The sequence below is a fragment of the Vigna angularis genome, chromosome 3 (genome assembly GCF_016808095.1).
Source record: "Vigna angularis cultivar LongXiaoDou No.4 chromosome 3, ASM1680809v1, whole genome shotgun sequence".
NCBI lineage: Eukaryota > Viridiplantae > Streptophyta > Magnoliopsida > Fabales > Fabaceae > Vigna > Vigna angularis.
Window position 1 is genome coordinate 39,432,658 of NC_068972.1, and position 17,038 is coordinate 39,449,695.

At 33.3% G+C, this 17,038-nt stretch overlaps 2 protein-coding genes across 4 annotated transcripts; one reads left to right on the forward strand and one right to left on the reverse strand.

Moving 5' to 3' along the window:
* The first annotated feature begins 3,482 nt into the window (after positions 1 to 3,482).
* On the forward strand, positions 3,483 to 7,545 carry LOC108326465 (probable protein phosphatase 2C 43). Its single transcript, XM_017559988.2, has 4 exons — positions 3,483 to 4,508; positions 5,981 to 6,345; positions 6,787 to 7,023; positions 7,115 to 7,545. Exons 1-4 carry the CDS (start codon positions 4,205 to 4,207, stop codon positions 7,361 to 7,363), a joined length of 1,155 nt encoding a protein of 384 aa, XP_017415477.1. The 5' UTR covers positions 3,483 to 4,204; the 3' UTR covers positions 7,364 to 7,545.
* A 1,672-nt stretch (positions 7,546 to 9,217) lies between these two features.
* LOC108326082 (actin) lies at positions 9,218 to 12,254 on the reverse strand. Of its 3 annotated transcripts, none has more exons than XM_017559350.2 (5): positions 12,107 to 12,254; positions 11,702 to 11,774; positions 11,009 to 11,402; positions 10,033 to 10,646; positions 9,218 to 9,572 (listed from the first exon to the last, which is right to left on the reverse strand). In XM_017559350.2, exons 2-5 carry the CDS (start codon positions 11,759 to 11,761, stop codon positions 9,507 to 9,509), a joined length of 1,134 nt encoding a protein of 377 aa, XP_017414839.1. In that variant the 5' UTR covers positions 11,762 to 11,774; positions 12,107 to 12,254; the 3' UTR covers positions 9,218 to 9,506. The 3 variants fall into 3 exon arrangements, with proteins under 3 accessions (XP_017414839.1, XP_017414840.1, XP_017414841.1); XM_017559351.2 differs by lacking the exon at positions 12,107 to 12,254 and adding an exon at positions 12,036 to 12,102; XM_017559352.2 differs by lacking the exon at positions 12,107 to 12,254 and adding an exon at positions 11,974 to 11,996.
* Between the last annotated feature and the right edge of the window lie 4,784 nt (positions 12,255 to 17,038).

Sequence of the window (17,038 nt, forward strand, 5' to 3'; positions counted from 1 at the left end):
ACATTGGTAAAATCTTAATCATGTCTGTCTTGACCATGGTGTGTCTCAAATTCTTGGACACAACATATAAATAAATAAACAACTCTTTATACTCAAATTTGATTACAGCATGATCCTCAACACAAATTTCATTACAAGGCATTAATTTTCTTTAAAATATCAATTTCTATGGAATTTGTTCAATAGTATTCTATAAAACTTCCTTAAAACATAGTACTTGTACAAACTCATGCATGCACCTTTAGAAAAGTACTTTATAAATTCTCAAAATAAAAATAAAGGGCTTGACTTTCAATGGTACGAAAAAAAAAATCCGCTCAGTGAAACAAAGTCAACCAATTTATTACTATGCAAAAACAACACCCAAAATTGGAGGCAATTTCCCTCACCATTCAGGGGTGAAGACTTTCCTGTACAAAGCCTTAATTTCAATATTTAAAAGCAAAGATAGTGATGAAAAACTTTAATAATTTCAAACATATTATGATTATACACATACATACACACGATTTATTGAAAAACATCATCTTAAAAATGTGAAAGTTGTATGAAATCACATAATTTCAATAATAATAATAATAACGTGCAATTATGTTGTAAAGACTTTTAAAAGAAATTGTTTCAAAATCAACAAACATAACGAATTATGGTTGTTGTTTTTACAATTTTATTTTTATAATAATAATAATAATAATAATAATAATAAGATACTATATATTTTTTAATTAAAAAATATTCATTTTCATTATTTTGTTCCATCTATTTCTTTCAAATAAACAAACTTCCACACATCTCTCTTTCTTTTTTATTTCATCTATTTTTATTCTTTAGTATGTGTATATTTAATAAATTATTTGAGATAAAACGTATGAACAAATTTGGATGAATTTGTAATGTATTTTTTAAAAGATTTAGAGATAAAAACAGATAAGATAAAACGTATGAATAAATTTGGATGAATTTGTAATGTATTTTGAAAAGATTTAAAGATAAAAATAGATATATTTAAATATAAAGTTTGTGAGTAATTAAATCGTTTGAAATTCCTTTGAAATCGTGGTATGAAACACAAATGAACTTTACAATTGATTGTATCAAATAAACATATTTGATAAATGGTTTGATAGGAAGAGAGTGTTAAGGTGAGAAGAAAGTGTTAGAAGTTTAACATAAGAAAGTAGAAAATGGCGTAAAATAAAAATGTGAATTTAGTTTTTGCGTATTTGGTAGGTTAGGGTTCTTGGATAGAAGATAGGTTTGGTTGAAAAAGTTGAAAAGATTGAAGAAAATGGAAGTGACAAGCATGTGAGAATGAAAAAGAAAGAGAAAGAGAGAAAATTGCTTCCTAGGTAGCAACCACAAAGCTTTAATGCAACTGTATGAGTAACTTCACATGCCACATGATTCTATCTCACTTTTCCATCCAAACATGTTGCATAATTTATAACCCACAACTACTCCATTACACCTTTTTCATTTCCTTTTCTCAATACCACAAACTTGTGGCCAATCTTCCTCCAACCTCACACTATCACTTCTAATTATTTATGCAATCATTCCACTCCTAAATTTAATGACCCAAACCCTTTCGCCCTACTCATTTGACTACCCAACAAAAACATAGCAACATACAAAATTCCGAAAATCTTTCTGTCTTTACAAACATGCCACTCACATTTTCAATTCTATTTTCCTTCAACAAATAATATCACCAAAATTTTAAAGCATACCCAACTTTTCTTCACTTCACAACAAATTCTAATCATCTCAATCCACCATAGACCCACTTGAAGCTTGATCTTCTTGAAAGCTTGTCACTGTCCACACGCATTTATTCAAACTAATTTGTTAAATATACGAGTAATGCATTATTTCTTAAATAATGTAATAGTTCAAGGAGAATTTGCTACCACTATTATTTAGAATTCTGTCTTTAGTTTGCTTTTCTAAATCCTATGTATATTTTAAGTTTTTCCATTTATGAAACTACAAAATGTATTTCACTAACCTTTTTCTTTTAAAAAAACAAAATGGAATCACCTTAGTTTCTTAAAAATATGAAGTTAATGTCAATTGTATAGTTGGTATTTCTTTTGAAATATTTCGATATTAAATTAATAAAATGTTAAGTAATTTGTACTTATACATTCTGAATGGAGTAGTTTCAGTGGGTTTTGTACTTTTTTTCATTGCAATAGGTTTCTTTCCTTGAGAAGAGGGATTATGAAAGAAATCTAATTTTCAACATAAGATTTAAATTTGTGAGGTAATTCTAAAAGAATTATTTTTATCTTAATTATTTAGTTTATTTTCATAAAACTTGATGATTGTCATAGGTATAGTCTTAGCTATTCGATTTTCAAGGAGAGAAGGTTGAAGTAAAGAATAACTTTTGTAGAGTTAGTACGAAATTGTGTTGACCCTTTTTAAAGTATTTTGTGAAAAAAAAAATTGTTCACTTAATTTTGGAATGTAAAATGATTATAGTTTAATATGTGAACAAAAATTAATGTGAATTAAATATATTTGTAGTATTTAAATTTGAATTTGAATTTGAAATTTGTTTATGATTTAAATTTTGATATATTTAGATTTTAAAATTTTAAAATAAATAAATATAATCTTGAGGTTAATTTTATTTTAAAATTAAAATTTTAAAATAAATAAATATTTAAAACAAAATTTTAAATTAAAATTTATATTATAACATATTAACTTATATAAATAATATAAATATCAACTTAAGTTCACATAAAAACATTTAATGACTATATATTTTTAAAAAAAATTTAAATTAAACTAAATAAAAAATTGAAACAAAAACAAATTTTAATTTAATATTAATTTTTAAAAACTAAAAATATATTTAATCCAATTAATTTAGACAGTTCTTTACAGACTTAGATAATATTTGAGAGATTAAAAATGACATGTTTCAATATAAAAAAAGAAGAAGAACAGAATAAGAATTTTATTAAAGAAATTAAAACCGAACTTTGAAAATTTTAAAAATATCCAAAACACATTTCTTCTTTAAAAATGTCTAGATCAAAATTACTTTTTTTAATATGCAAGAATTAAAATTAAACTCGATGACATACTAAATGTGAAAGAAAGAATAAATAAGCTTTTAGGAGAAAATAAATAAATAAGTTAAATCCTTTGCATATATGACAAGACTTTGGATCCTTCCCTACTGAAGTAAGCACATGAATTCATGGTAATGTATTTTCATAGGTTTATTTGACCAAATATTGATAGACATTTAAATCATTTTATATTTTACCTCTCATTTGTCCACACTCTACAATCTAGATCTTATTTTATACCTTTTTATGTTTCTTTTTCTTTGATCATATTATCTATTTGATTTATTATATTTCTTTTCCCTCCTACCTACTCGTGTCTACTGTCTGCCGTATAGAACCTGTTAATGTGAAAAGAAAGAAACAATAAAAATATAAAACATTTTCAATTTCTACAACAAATTCAACAAAAGGAAAGCTGATACACCATTTCTTCCTCGTCTTCTTCTTCATCACTTCTTCTCCATCTTCATCATCTCAAATCAAAGTCAAACATAAACAGAGACATAATTCAACTTCCCTCACACAAGCTCCCTCTTCAACCCTTTCTTCTTCTTCACTCTTTCTCAGACAAAGTTCCCTTCTTTTCTCCCTTCTATCAATAACAATTACCCCACTTTCACTTACCCCACAATCCTGCTATCTCAAATCAACCCTCTTTCTTTCTCTTTCTCTCTCTACAACACAAGCAAACAAAACACCATTCATTATGTGCAACCCGCCAACACCATGTATTTAACCATTCTTCTTCACAACTTCTGACACAAACAACTCTCTCCTTCTGTCCTTTCTCTTCTTTTCTCTGCTCTCAAATTACCAGATCCTCTCCCATTTCAAGTTTTCTCTGTTCAACACCCTTTCTCCAAATCCAACAATACTAAAAAGATTCTCTTCACTCCATAATTCGCACCCAAGCTTCTGACTCTTCCTTATTTTCGCTGCTCACCTATTCCTACTTCCCAAGTTCCTATCTTTTCCGCATCCGATAATCGAAAACCTCGAGAATCACCTTCTGCCCCATCTGGGTGCATCTCATTGTTCAATTTTTACACCCCTCTCTCTCTCTCTGGGTTCTTCGTCTTCTTATTCTGGGGATCCGTGAGAGAGGGAAATGTGGGATGTTTTCGTGGCTGGCAAGGATAGTGTCGGCATGCTTGAGACCGGTGAGGCGATATGCGCGTATGAGCAAGGATGACTTCGACGACGCCGCCGCCGCCAGCGACGTGCTCGTGTGGCACCGCGATCTCGAGAAGCACTCCTGCGGCGAGTTCTCCTTCGCCGTCGTGCAGGCTAACGAAGTGATCGAGGATCAAAGCCAGGTGGAGACCGGCGCGGACGCCGTCTTCGTTGGCGTCTATGACGGACACGGCGGAGCCGAAGCCTCGCGCTTCATCAACGATCACCTATTCCTTAATCTCATGAGTCAGTCTTCTTTTCCATCTTTCTCAATTCATCAACAACAGTAGTAACAGTGACCAAAAGAAACTGTTTTAGGGTCTCTAATTTCAATTCACTCCGGTGAAGTTTCCATATTTCATATCGATCAATTTAGATTTTAAACTCTAAGAAATTACGTAGATTCAGTACCCTTCTAAATTTCTTTATGGGTTTTAGACTTCGGAGGTGTAAATTTGCATTTTTTCGAAGTCAAATTTATCAAATTGAAAGTAAAGACCTTGAACTTTGTTGAATAAAAAATATGGAGACTGAAAACACAGTTTTCCGTAAAAATTGAGGAAATAGATTAATTGATGTGAGGTAATTCTAGTTTGATGAGTGATGTTGAGATCAAGAGATTTAATGGTCGATTGGAGAGTTTTGTAGCGTTTAGTAGTTGATTGTCACTCTTGCTGGATGGGTTAGTATAGAGGATATTCTTTTATTTTGGAATTAAAAAAATAAGGTTATGAGTTGGTTTTGGGGTCATGTGTCGTTGATTTGGGGGAGAGTTGATCAATGTTGATATTTTGGACCTTTTTGGTTGCTTCGGATTTTGGGTCTTTTTGGTGCTATTTGGATGGACCTTTAGTTTGGCTTATGTGTTTCTGGCTGGCCAGTTCTGTTGTTGGTTTGTAAATTTTTTGCGGCTACGAGAAACTGAGGAAAACTCAAATAGCTTTCAGAAGAATAGATAGGAATAGGAGGTGGGTTTTTTTTTTTTTTTTTTTTTTTTTGGTTTGAGTGGTGTTCTTTGGATGGAAATCATTATTGAATTTGGTTGTGTATGTATTGTAGATATCCTAGAGAGGATGGAGTAATTTTGTTCTTAAAAGCTTGAACCTTTTTACTTATCATGTAGTTCTTCCTCAATTTTAACTTGGTTTTGTGTAAGTGTTAATTTTCCTCTTTTATATCAGTCAATCATATACTTTTTTTTTGTCTTTTGACTAAATACAGTTTTATATTTATGGTTTGCTTTGTGTTGGGAGTGGTAAGGGAGAAGATGGAAAATTTGTAATGAATATTAGGTTACTCATACAATCAAGGCACACACCGGACCAAGTATGATTTTTTTCACTTTTGTAATTTGGAGTACTAGGAATAGGTAACATGATGTTTCTCTTCAAAAAGTTGGAAACTTTTAAAATGTAGTATGATATGATTAAGGCGGGATGCAAATTATTGATTTACCTGCGAATTCTGGATTGATATGGTTTATGAAATTCCATATTCTCAGTTTTTATACGCTCATCTCTTCCTTTTTTTTTCACATATAAATTGATAGTTTCAGACTCATTTAGTTAAAATATGTAGATACTTTTACTGTCTCACAGTGATGCATATATTTTTATTAACCTGCAAAATTTTTTCCAGTTCTTATTTATTTTGCGAGTGTGCTTGATACTGCATTGGTTCAGGAAGTTGTGTAAGTTTTATGCTGAATCTTATTGCAGGGGTTGCTCAAGAAAATGGTTCTATCACCGAAGATATTATCAGGAATGCTGTTTCTGCTACTGAGGATGGGTTTCTGACTCTTGTTCGAAGGAGTTATGGAATAAAGCCATTGATAGCAGCAATGGGTTCCTGTTGCCTGGTTGGTGTTATCTGGAAAGGAACACTATATATTGCGAATCTCGGAGACTCTCGAGCTGTGATTGGTTCTGTAGGTAGATCAAACAAGATCATCGCTGAACAGTTGACCAAAGAGCACAATGCAAGCAAGGAGGAGGTTAGACGAGAACTCAGGTCTTTGCATCCAGAAGATTCACAGATTGTAGTTATGAAGCAAGGAACATGGCGCATTAAAGGCATCATCCAGGTTTTCTTATCTCGTTCTGAAGAAATTTCTGTTAATGGTTTATGTTGTTGTTGCTTGCTGCCGATGTTGTTCTGTTTTTTCCTCTCTTTTATAGACTGTTGTGGCTTCATTCATGGGAATCAGTTTTCTTATTAAGGTGTATATGGTTCTATATTTGGTTTTACACCCTTTTCTTCGTTTACACAGAATTATGTTTTGCAAGAACTTGTTTATAGTTCTTTTATGACAAGTGTTTTGGTAGAACTTGTGAAAACATTTATGATCTGTGTCTATAATCTGTTTTTAGCTTATTTCAACAAGCCTTCTTGGCCTTTTGCTGCTACATTAAATTCTGATTCAGTTGCTAATCTTGCATTTGCTTATGTAAAGAGATGCCTACTCAGTTGGTTGTGGTTGCTCATTGTAACTTAAGTTTTCTTGTCCACCCGCAATTGAGATCAGGTATCCAGATCTATAGGAGATGCATATTTGAAGCGGCCGGAGTTCTCGTTCGATCCGTCTTTCCCACGGTTCCATCTGCCTGAACCTATCCGCCGCCCTGTGCTAACTGCAGAACCATCCATATGTTCAAGAGTTTTACGACCTAATGATAAGTTCGTTATCTTTGCATCTGATGGACTCTGGGAGCACTTGACAAACCAGGAAGCTGCTGAGATTGTTCATAACAATCCACGAACAGTAAGATGGTTTTTCCTTCAACCATCTCTTCCCTGTTATATGAAAAACCATTAACTTTTTGTCTCTAACATACTCTCTTGAAAACCACCAGGGGATTGCAAGAAGACTTCTTATGGCAGCTTTGAATGAAGCAGCTAGGAAAAGGGAAATGAGATATAAAGACCTCCAGAAGATTGGAAAGGGGATTAGACGTTTCTTCCATGATGATATCACAGTGGTGGTTGTCTTCATTGACCATGAAATGGGTGGCAAGAAGGTTACAGTTCCTGAGTTGTCCGTCAAAGGGTTTATTGACACAGTTGGACCATCAAATTTTAGAAATTTGCGGGGTTTGGAATGATCATAACATTGTCCAAAAAAGGAAGCTAAAAGAAATTCAATACTTCATTAGACATTTTTGCAGCATCTAATTGTTGTTTATCTTCAATATTTATTCTCACTTAACTTCTACGTTTTAAACTATACTTTGTCTATTGGAAACATGTTTGCTGGTGATAAATTAGGGAAACCATGCTTCTCTCATGCTTTTTTTTTTTCTTCTCTGGATTGCTGGTGGTACACTTTGCAGTGTGATTGTTTTTATACTCTCATACCTTGTTTGATCGAATGATGTTTATAGTCTAAAGTGTAGTTTTAAGTGCGTATTCAATTTTTCTATAATTAATCTTATGTTTACATTGAAAGTTAATGCATCAAATGTTTTTTTTTTTCAAAATTTGGATGTGATTTTTTAGTAGTGCTAATAACTCGCTTTTTGCACTCTTTGGATTGATTTGAATCATGCAGTTCCAGTTCCAAACTGTAGTTTTATTGTTTGAGTTAGAGTAAGTTACATTTGCTTTTACATTTACTTTTTTGACAAATTAGATTTAAGTAATTTCCTTTCCTAGCATTAATAAGTAAAAATGAATCTAAATCTATTGTTTGATTAAGACTTTAAGTTAAAGTTTGGGAAGCTGTGGTCACATTGAAATTACAGATGGTAATTTTGGCAGAGTTCTAAACTTCAAATTAATCAGAAAATATGTTCAAAAGAAACTATCACATCCAAAGAATTACCATACTTTTATTTTTTATATCATTTACAAAATTGGAGTCTTTAAATTGGAATTTTTTAAAATGTGAGTCTTAAATTTAGAACTTTTCTTAAACCTTTTCGATAGATATATTCCAATAAATTCATGCAAAATAAAGTGTTAATCAATTAAAATAAGTCATGTATCGGATACTTAATATTAAACATTTACTTATATTTTAAATAACATTGTCTATTAAAGTAAATTAGTTGTTAAACTTTAATACTTACAAATAATTTTAAATAGAATACACAAGTGATCAATTTAACTTAGACTCATTTGGTAATATATATTATTTAGTAATGAATATTTACTTATATTTTGAATAATATATTTTCCATTAAAATAAAATGGTAAGACGATGTGATAACTAGTTTTTGATTTATACGAAACTTCATAAAATTGACCCCTTTCGTAAGATATTTCAATTTAATGGCAGGTTGTTTAATTTCACATTCTACACTGTTCCTATCTGATTAGAGTTGAACAACACATGTGTAACTGATAAAATTATTAAGTGGTATAACAAAAGTTCAACACTTGGTATTTTTTCCAATTAAATATATACATTAATACCCACAAGACTCAGTTGCAATGGATTTATAGATTATTAGACTAAACGTCTCATTTTTTTTGTTAATGTAAGTAAGTAATTATTCATTTTTGAGGTTGTTTGTTCTGCTTTTCCTATTTCTAGCAAGTTACTTTTGCTATATACCGTATCACGCTTCTTTTTCACGAATTTATCTTTCCTAATACCAAATTTGCTTTTAGACTTTGTTGTCTCTTACAACCAAATTCAGATCACAATCTCTTATCTTGTTTGGTTGGTGATCTTCTTTCTCTAATTCTTATACGTGGCAAGTTGCTATTATTCTGTATAGCTTTATTGTGTGACTGAGATGGTGGAAAATCATGTTGCTCACATGATCCATTTTTAAATTTCTTCAACTGCAGAAAGAAATTAACACTAACATAATGGTAAATAAACTGCAATAGCTTTTATTCTGATATCACATGCAAAGTTGGAAAAATATCAATTACTATGATGAAAGATTGGCCCGTGAACAACAGTGACTCCCTCGTTCACAGAACAATAAATCAATAACATACTACTATTCTAATCAAAATACTTAGGACCATTTGATTCAACCAAATCAAATCAATGACAGTACACAGCTCCTCTACAACAAAATGGCAATGAAAAGAAGAAAAAAACAAAAAGAATCTTATATATATATATTATCATGCTTTGCTTTGATGCTCTTATCACAAAATATCGAAAAAGGAAAACACAAAAACATGGTCAAAAAATGGTAAAGAATAGAAAATGAAACTTCCTCAACCAGTTTATGGTAATTCAGGTGTATGGATTATATATTAAAATTTCCTGGACTCTATGCATCCTTAGAAGCATTTCCTGTGGACGATTGAGGGGCCTGATTCATCATATTCTGCCTTTGCAATCCACATCTGTTCTCAAGAAAGAAAGAGATATCATGAATACATGGAATTGTTATCAGAAAAAAGGTTAAGATCAGTACTAAGATTGTGTTTACAACTTCTTTTGGTTCTTTTCTTAAAATGGAGAAGTTGAACCAAACACAATTATAAAAAGAATACAGAGAATGAAAGTATTTTTTTTTTTTCATGAAAAAACCAAAAGGAGCTTTCACAAAAGTTAATTTGAAAAGCTTCTTCTTTCAAGGAAGATAAAAAAAAGTTGTTCCATTAGCATACACAGTACATTGGTTTCACATCCATTTTAGTTTAAACCAGTTTCCTTTCCCTTTAACTGAGTTATGTTGGTTATTCCTTCCTGTTTTTCTTTTCCCTTAATTACATTGGCCTCTGCATATTTTCCGAATAGAATTTTCTGAATCATAATGCCCCACAAATTTCATTCACATGTAATTGAAGCAAAGTGCTGTACCTGTTGGAAGGTGCTGAGGGAGGCCAAAATGGAGCCTCCAATCCAGACACTGTACTTCCTCTCTGGTGGTGCCACCACCTTAATCTTCATGCTGCTTGGGGCCAATGCTGTGATCTCCTTGCTCATCCTATCAGCAATGCCAGGGAACATTGTTGAACCACCACTCAACACAATGTTACCATAGAGGTCCTTCCTGATGTCAACATCACACTTCATGATGGAGTTGTATGTGGTTTCATGAATTCCAGAAGATTCCATCCCTATCATGGATGGCTGGAAGAGAACTTCAGGGCAACGGAACCTTTCAGCACCGATCGTGATCACCTGTCCATCAGGTAGCTCATAGCTCTTCTCAACAGCTGAGCTTGTTTTTGATGTTTCTAGCTCTTGCTCATAGTCAAGAGCAATGTAGGCTAACTTCTCCTTAACATCTCTCACAATTTCTCTCTCAGCAGTAGTGGTGAAAGAGTAGCCACGCTCGGTTAAGATTTTCATGAGGGCATCAGTCAGATCACGCCCTGCAAGATCCAAACGCAGGATTGCATGTGGCAGGGAATACCCTTCATAGATTGGAACTGTGTGGCTGACACCATCACCAGAGTCCAGAACAATACCTGTGTGAAAAAGCATAAAAAGTTAAAAACCATTTTTTTCAAACTATTTCAATGTCAACAGAGTCCTTCAGATCTCATATTCTCAACTAACATTCATGTCAACCTGCACTAGTAATGAAATGCATAAAATGTATGACATTATTGATTCCCACAAACTGTTCAAAAATGACATAATAAGACTCAGTTGATTAGTGCACACAGTTCATATATTATGAACATTTAAACTATACTCATTTGAAATAATTACGTAATTCTAATAAAGTACAAGTGGCTTGACGACCACAAACATTCAAATACCATGCATCATGTCCCCAATTACCAGAAACCAAGAAAAGGAGGATCAGATACAGAAGAATCTTTACCAGTTGTACGACCACTAGCATAAAGGGAAAGCACTGCCTGGATGGCAACATACATAGCTGGAGTGTTGAAGGTCTCAAACATAATCTGCGTCATTTTCTCTCGGTTGGCCTTGGGATTGAGTGGTGCTTCTGTGAGGAGAACAGGGTGCTCTTCTGGGGCCACACGTAGCTCATTGTAGAAAGTGTGATGCCAGATCTTTTCCATATCGTCCCAGTTGTTAACTATGCCATGCTCAATTGGGTATTTCAGAGTCAAAATACCTCTCTTGGATTGAGCCTCATCACCAACATAAGCATCCTTTTGTCCCATTCCAACCATCACACCAGTGTGACGCGGACGACCCACAATGCTAGGGAACACAGCCCTTGGAGCATCATCTCCAGCAAACCCAGCCTGCAAAATTTAACATAAATCAACACAAAAAGAGAAGATAATTAACAACCAAAACCCATTAATCAGATTTTCAGAAAAGGTCTGAAATGGCCATTTCAGTGTTTCCATTATCATTATAGCCACATTTCAATTGCACTATCTGCAATTTTTCATATGATGCCGTAACAATTGCACAAACTTTTGGTCTGCAGTTTCTGACAGCATTAACATGACGAAAGTGCAACGGTGACCGCAATTCAAACCTTGTGTATAAGAAAGATCAAAGAGGAACACACAATAATTGATCCATTTATATATACCTTGACCATTCCAGTTCCATTATCACAAACAAGAGGTTGGATATCCTCACCATCTGCCATCTTTTATTGATTACTGCAAAACGCACCAAACATTACAAAAACTCTCATAAAACAATGAAACAAACAAAAACGATTCATGTGTCTCCCTAAGCTACAATCAAGATCTGGGGTTATTATACGTGTCACATGATGATAAAGATCAGTAAAAACATAACAATTCATGATCATCACACCCAAAAAATGCTGCATTTTGAACATGATCAGAGTCTCACATAAAAAGTATTAAGGTAATTAGTGTACAAGGAGTGCAAATTGTTACGAGATTAACTGTCACCTTCGAAGAATTGATGATGGAATGTTTGAAATAAGGATAAAAGAAAGTGGAGAATGTGTTGTTATGAGTACCTTAGAATTTCCGAAATGAAGGAAGCTACGTGTACGTGACTTCTGTGTTGCACTTTCTATTTTTAAGGAACGTGCTTTTGTGTGGCTGAGGTATCCGCAGTAGTGTGGTTTAAAAAAGGAAAGTTATGGCAAATGAAATGCGACTCAAATGAACCGCAAATGTCATTTAGGAAGATCCTGACCGTCCGTTTCCTTTCCGATCATCTCACCCTCGCGCGTCACGTTTATTGTTGGAAATAGCTGGCACCTTCTCACATCAAATACATGAAATCATTATTGACTTTAATTTTTCCGAACCAGCTCCTAATCTAAATCATTCACCATTTATTTGGGTCAGGAAAAAATAACATTAAATATAAACTAGAAAAAAGAAAAGTTTTGAATTAGTTTTTATTCTTTAGAGCTAAATTTTACCTTAAGAAAAAATATATTTTTTTTAATTTTATAGTTTAATTCTCTACATTTACACCATAAAAAATGTACAAAAAATTACGACATTATTCTAATAAAAGGGCATTTTATGTCTGAAAATAGTAAAGTGGTTCCTCTTAAATTATTTTCTCCCAAGAAGTGGGAGCTATTCCCTTTCTTTCTTTCACTTTTCCCTACCATTCATTTCTATGAGATTTCTTTTACTGTTCATTTTAAAAGCAATCTTCATTTTCTTTTCATTTATTGCATTTAAAAGAATGGCTGAATTATGCAATGACTAAGTTTTACTACACTAACATAAATTAAATTTACTGTGCACAATAATTTCTTAGTTTTTAGAATAAATATTAATTAAATTGACAATTTAATTAAGAATTTATACCAAGAAATAAGTAAAAAAAAGGTTTTTAAAAGATTCGATATAAAGAATGAATATAGTTCCAGAAAATATTTTAGAAGCAGATGAATGATTGAAAAGAATGAAAAGAATATAGATAAATTCCCTTTCCTTAAGAACTTTATTTAGACATTAATGGTTTTCTTTAAAGGTGACAGGTCTGCAAAAGATCACAAGCTCTGCTGGATACTGAACTAATAATTGATTACAAAGAATGTGGTAGGGATGTTGGAATCACAATCATCTTTTATATATATATATATATATATATATATGTTATTGGGTTATTAAATTTATATTTTTAAAAATTAAGAAAATCTTATATATTTAATTAAGATTATTAGGATTTTCTTTGGAGGACATCTGATACTATGCCATTGAGATTTCAAAATACTAAAAAGAATTGTATAGTATCTAAGCAGATACAAATTTTAATAAATTATTTTATTTATTGAAATTTTATGAATCACTTTATTTTTATGGATTTGTTGCAATATTTTATTTGTATGTATAAATGTCATTTTCATAAAACATTATCATTTAAATATATGAGATCTTTTTATAGTTAAACTTTTCTTAATCTTAATTGTGCTAAAAATAGAATTTCTTTTTAGGTTTAGACATTTTCATATTCAACTATTTTATTTTTATTGTTCTAAATTATTACTTTTTTATAATTAATGTTGGTTTAAACTTCGGATGTTCGTATTTGTATGGAAATATCAAGTGGGTCCTCATATTTTCAACTGTCTCAATTGGGTCATAATATTTGTAAAATTGAATCAATTTTGCCTTAACCGTTAAGTTGTCACAAACGACGTTAATTGGTGCTGACGTGTTGTATAATTAATACGCTGATGTCAAAATATTTTATTGTGTAGATTTTTTTTTAATTTAAGAGATTATGACATGGCAATCCTTGGTCGTTCTCTTCTTCTCCTTGGTTTTGATTTCTATCTCGCGTAAGGAAAGTGGTCGCGATGGCGCGAGCAAGCGACATTTGTGGCGGCTCGCGGCAGGGTGTTTGTTCTTCTTCTTTCCCCTCTTTTTTTGCGTTGTTTCGCGTTGCAAGGAGGAACTTCTTCCCTCTTCTCTTTCTGGTTTTGTTCAAAAGTTGCAGAGAGGAGGTAGTTGGGAAATAAGAAAGAGATTATTTTATGGTATCGTGTAACTGAGAGAGGTAAATTGGATTCCTTAAAATATTCTGGAAGGAAAAAAAATTAGGAGAAATAATTTATGGGTTAGGTTTTTTTTCTTTTAATTACTTATAAAAAGTTAATTGTGAAAATGGATGATTCAGAACCCAGAAGCAGTGCCATTGAGAGGCACTATAGACACGAGAAGCTCGGTTCAAGCCATTTTCCCCCTTTTTTGCTCGAACCCTAAGAGAGTGAAAAAGCTCTCTTATGTCTGGGTCATGATTCTTATGTGTTCTATGGTTGTTGATGAAGGCGCGATCTGCGGTTTTAATGGAGGTTGCGAGGCAGGTAGAGAAAAAGCTCGCGGTGGCACAAAGGTTAGGCAAAGGTGAAGGAACATCGCGAGGCAAATGTGAATCTGGGTTTTCTGGTTCTTGTTGTTTCTAGAGCTGTCAAAACGGATAACCCGGTCCGACCTGACCTGACCCACCACGGGTTGGTCACTTAGTGAGACAACCCAACTCGGCCTATTTATTAGTGAGCCGAAAAAATTTGAACCCGACCCGACCCACCACGGGTTGGTGGGTTAAACGGGTTAGCTCATTGGCTCACTTAATTAACTTTGTTTTCACCCTCTTCTTCTCAGATTCTTATAACATGTTACTTTGATCGATCAAATTGAAACAGTAATAATTGGACCAATTGATATAAAAGAAAATGAAACAAAAGAAATATATTGTTATATATATTCTAAGCTATCAAGCATAAAATTTTGCTAATTCAGTTTAATGAGACATACACAACCATTTGACCAAGAAACTACATATAGCCGTTAACAAAAATATATAGCACAAGATAAAATTGTCATACTTGTAGATAGGTCTAAAAACAAGATAAAACAAATGATATATTCCTGAATTATTCATCTATTAAATTGTAGTTCTGAATGGATAAATCCACAGTATTATGCTCTCTTGAAGCATCTTCTTCTTTATCTCCATCTATAATATTATCCAAACTATAATCTTAGGGTTTTATTTCCAGAAGGGAACTTTTGGAAAGACATCAGCGCAAAAGGCTCTATTGCTAAGTAAATGTTGTGCATTTTGAATAATTAATTTGATTTCAATAAAAAAAATAGGATTTGAATAATTAATTTAATTTAATTAAAAAAAATAGATGGGACCCGTGAGCCAACCCGACCCACCAAGGGTTCAATCCGTGTGAGCCGGGTCAAAATTGGCTCGCATAAAAAATTTTGCATTTTTTTCCAACCCAACCCGGCTCAAACCCGTGGTGAGCCGGGTTGGCTCACGGGTTTCAACCCATTTTGACGGCACTAGTTGTTTCTTTGATTTGCAAGTGGTGATGGTTTCGCGTTTTGCAGAGCCAAGGGCTGCTCACGGTGGTGCTTAATGGCGGAGGCATGGTGCCCTAATAAGGAGAAACGCGATTAGGTTTCTGTGCTTCTTTAGTTGTCTTTGCAAGTTGAGGTTGCTGGTGAGGATGATGGAGGTGCGAAGCTTTGTGGTTCTGGTCATGGAAGCGCGAGTTGGGATTTCTTGGTGGCGCGATTTGGCTTTGCGGCGCATAGCGTCTTCGCAACGACTTTCCGGGGCTAGGGTTTTGCAAAGGAGATGACAACAAGGATGATGAGGCAGTGGCGATTTGGGGTTCAAAGGGTTTTCCAAATTGGCTCTCTGTGGTTTTTTTGAGTGCAGGCCATTTTATCCCCTTTTTTTTTCTGTTTGCATAATTTTTCTATATTTTTTAATTTATTAAATTCCATGTTATCATTGGTAGCATATTTTTTTTAATAAAATATCCACCTCAACACATTTTAACGTCGTTTGTGAAAATTTAACTGACATGGCTTAATTGGTTTAATTTTTCAAATATTTGGACCCAATTGAGATATTTTGCAAAAAGAGAATTGTCCCTCCCCCAAGTGCTCCCTACACCTTCCCATTATTATTTTTATTCCAAAAGTAACCTTATTAATTTAACTTTTACTATTTAATTTAATTTACCTTTTTAAAACTCTAAATTTCCCTGCACCCTTACACTTCCATGCTCCTACACTTGCACATTCTGCAGAAGGGAGGCACAATTGGGAAGTCCATGGTGTAAACACCCCATTAACATATGCAGCATTAGCTTCAACGACTGTCATGGTGTGGTTTGCTATGCTGAAAAAGAGCTCATCATTCACTGCAGCGTTGATCATAGAAGATATGTCTTTCTTGGCTTCACTTTTAGGTTGAATGTATCTATCCACCATGCATAAACATAATTTCACTCTCATTGTGGAACCCATCACTCCACTGTTTCACTCACCAAACACACTAACTCTCACTTTTACGTAGAAGCATTCAATAATACCACCCTTCTCCTTCTCTCACTTACTTCATCTCACACACCACACAATAACTCTTCTATTTATTTTTTTCTTTTCTTTTCTTCAACCCAAAACACTCAATCCTCACATTCTCTCTCTAATTTCACGACACATATCCTCACACTTCTCCCTCTTGCTTTTCTTTCCTCACTTCTACATACATGCATGTTAATCACACCATCAAACATTCTCTTCCCTACTCTAACCATACTCTCCTCTTTTCTCATAAAACCTACACACACTCTTCATTACTCCATACTCTCTTCCCTTTCATCACTCACCCCTAGAGTCATCTAGGTTTCCTACTTCTTCCCATACTTTCCGCTAGCTCCACACTAACAACCATCACTCTTTTCCATGTACCCCATTATCTTCTTTTCTCACCACAGAAACAAAGCCCCAACACCCATCAACACTCTTCTCCTCCAATCTTTCATATCATCTCATCTTTATTTTTTTTCTTTTAACTACTTCACTCTACTCACTTAAAACATTCCAACCACCACAACCCCAACTCTTTTTTAACCTTCCAATTCCCACACTCAACCTTGCTCAACACTCCTATC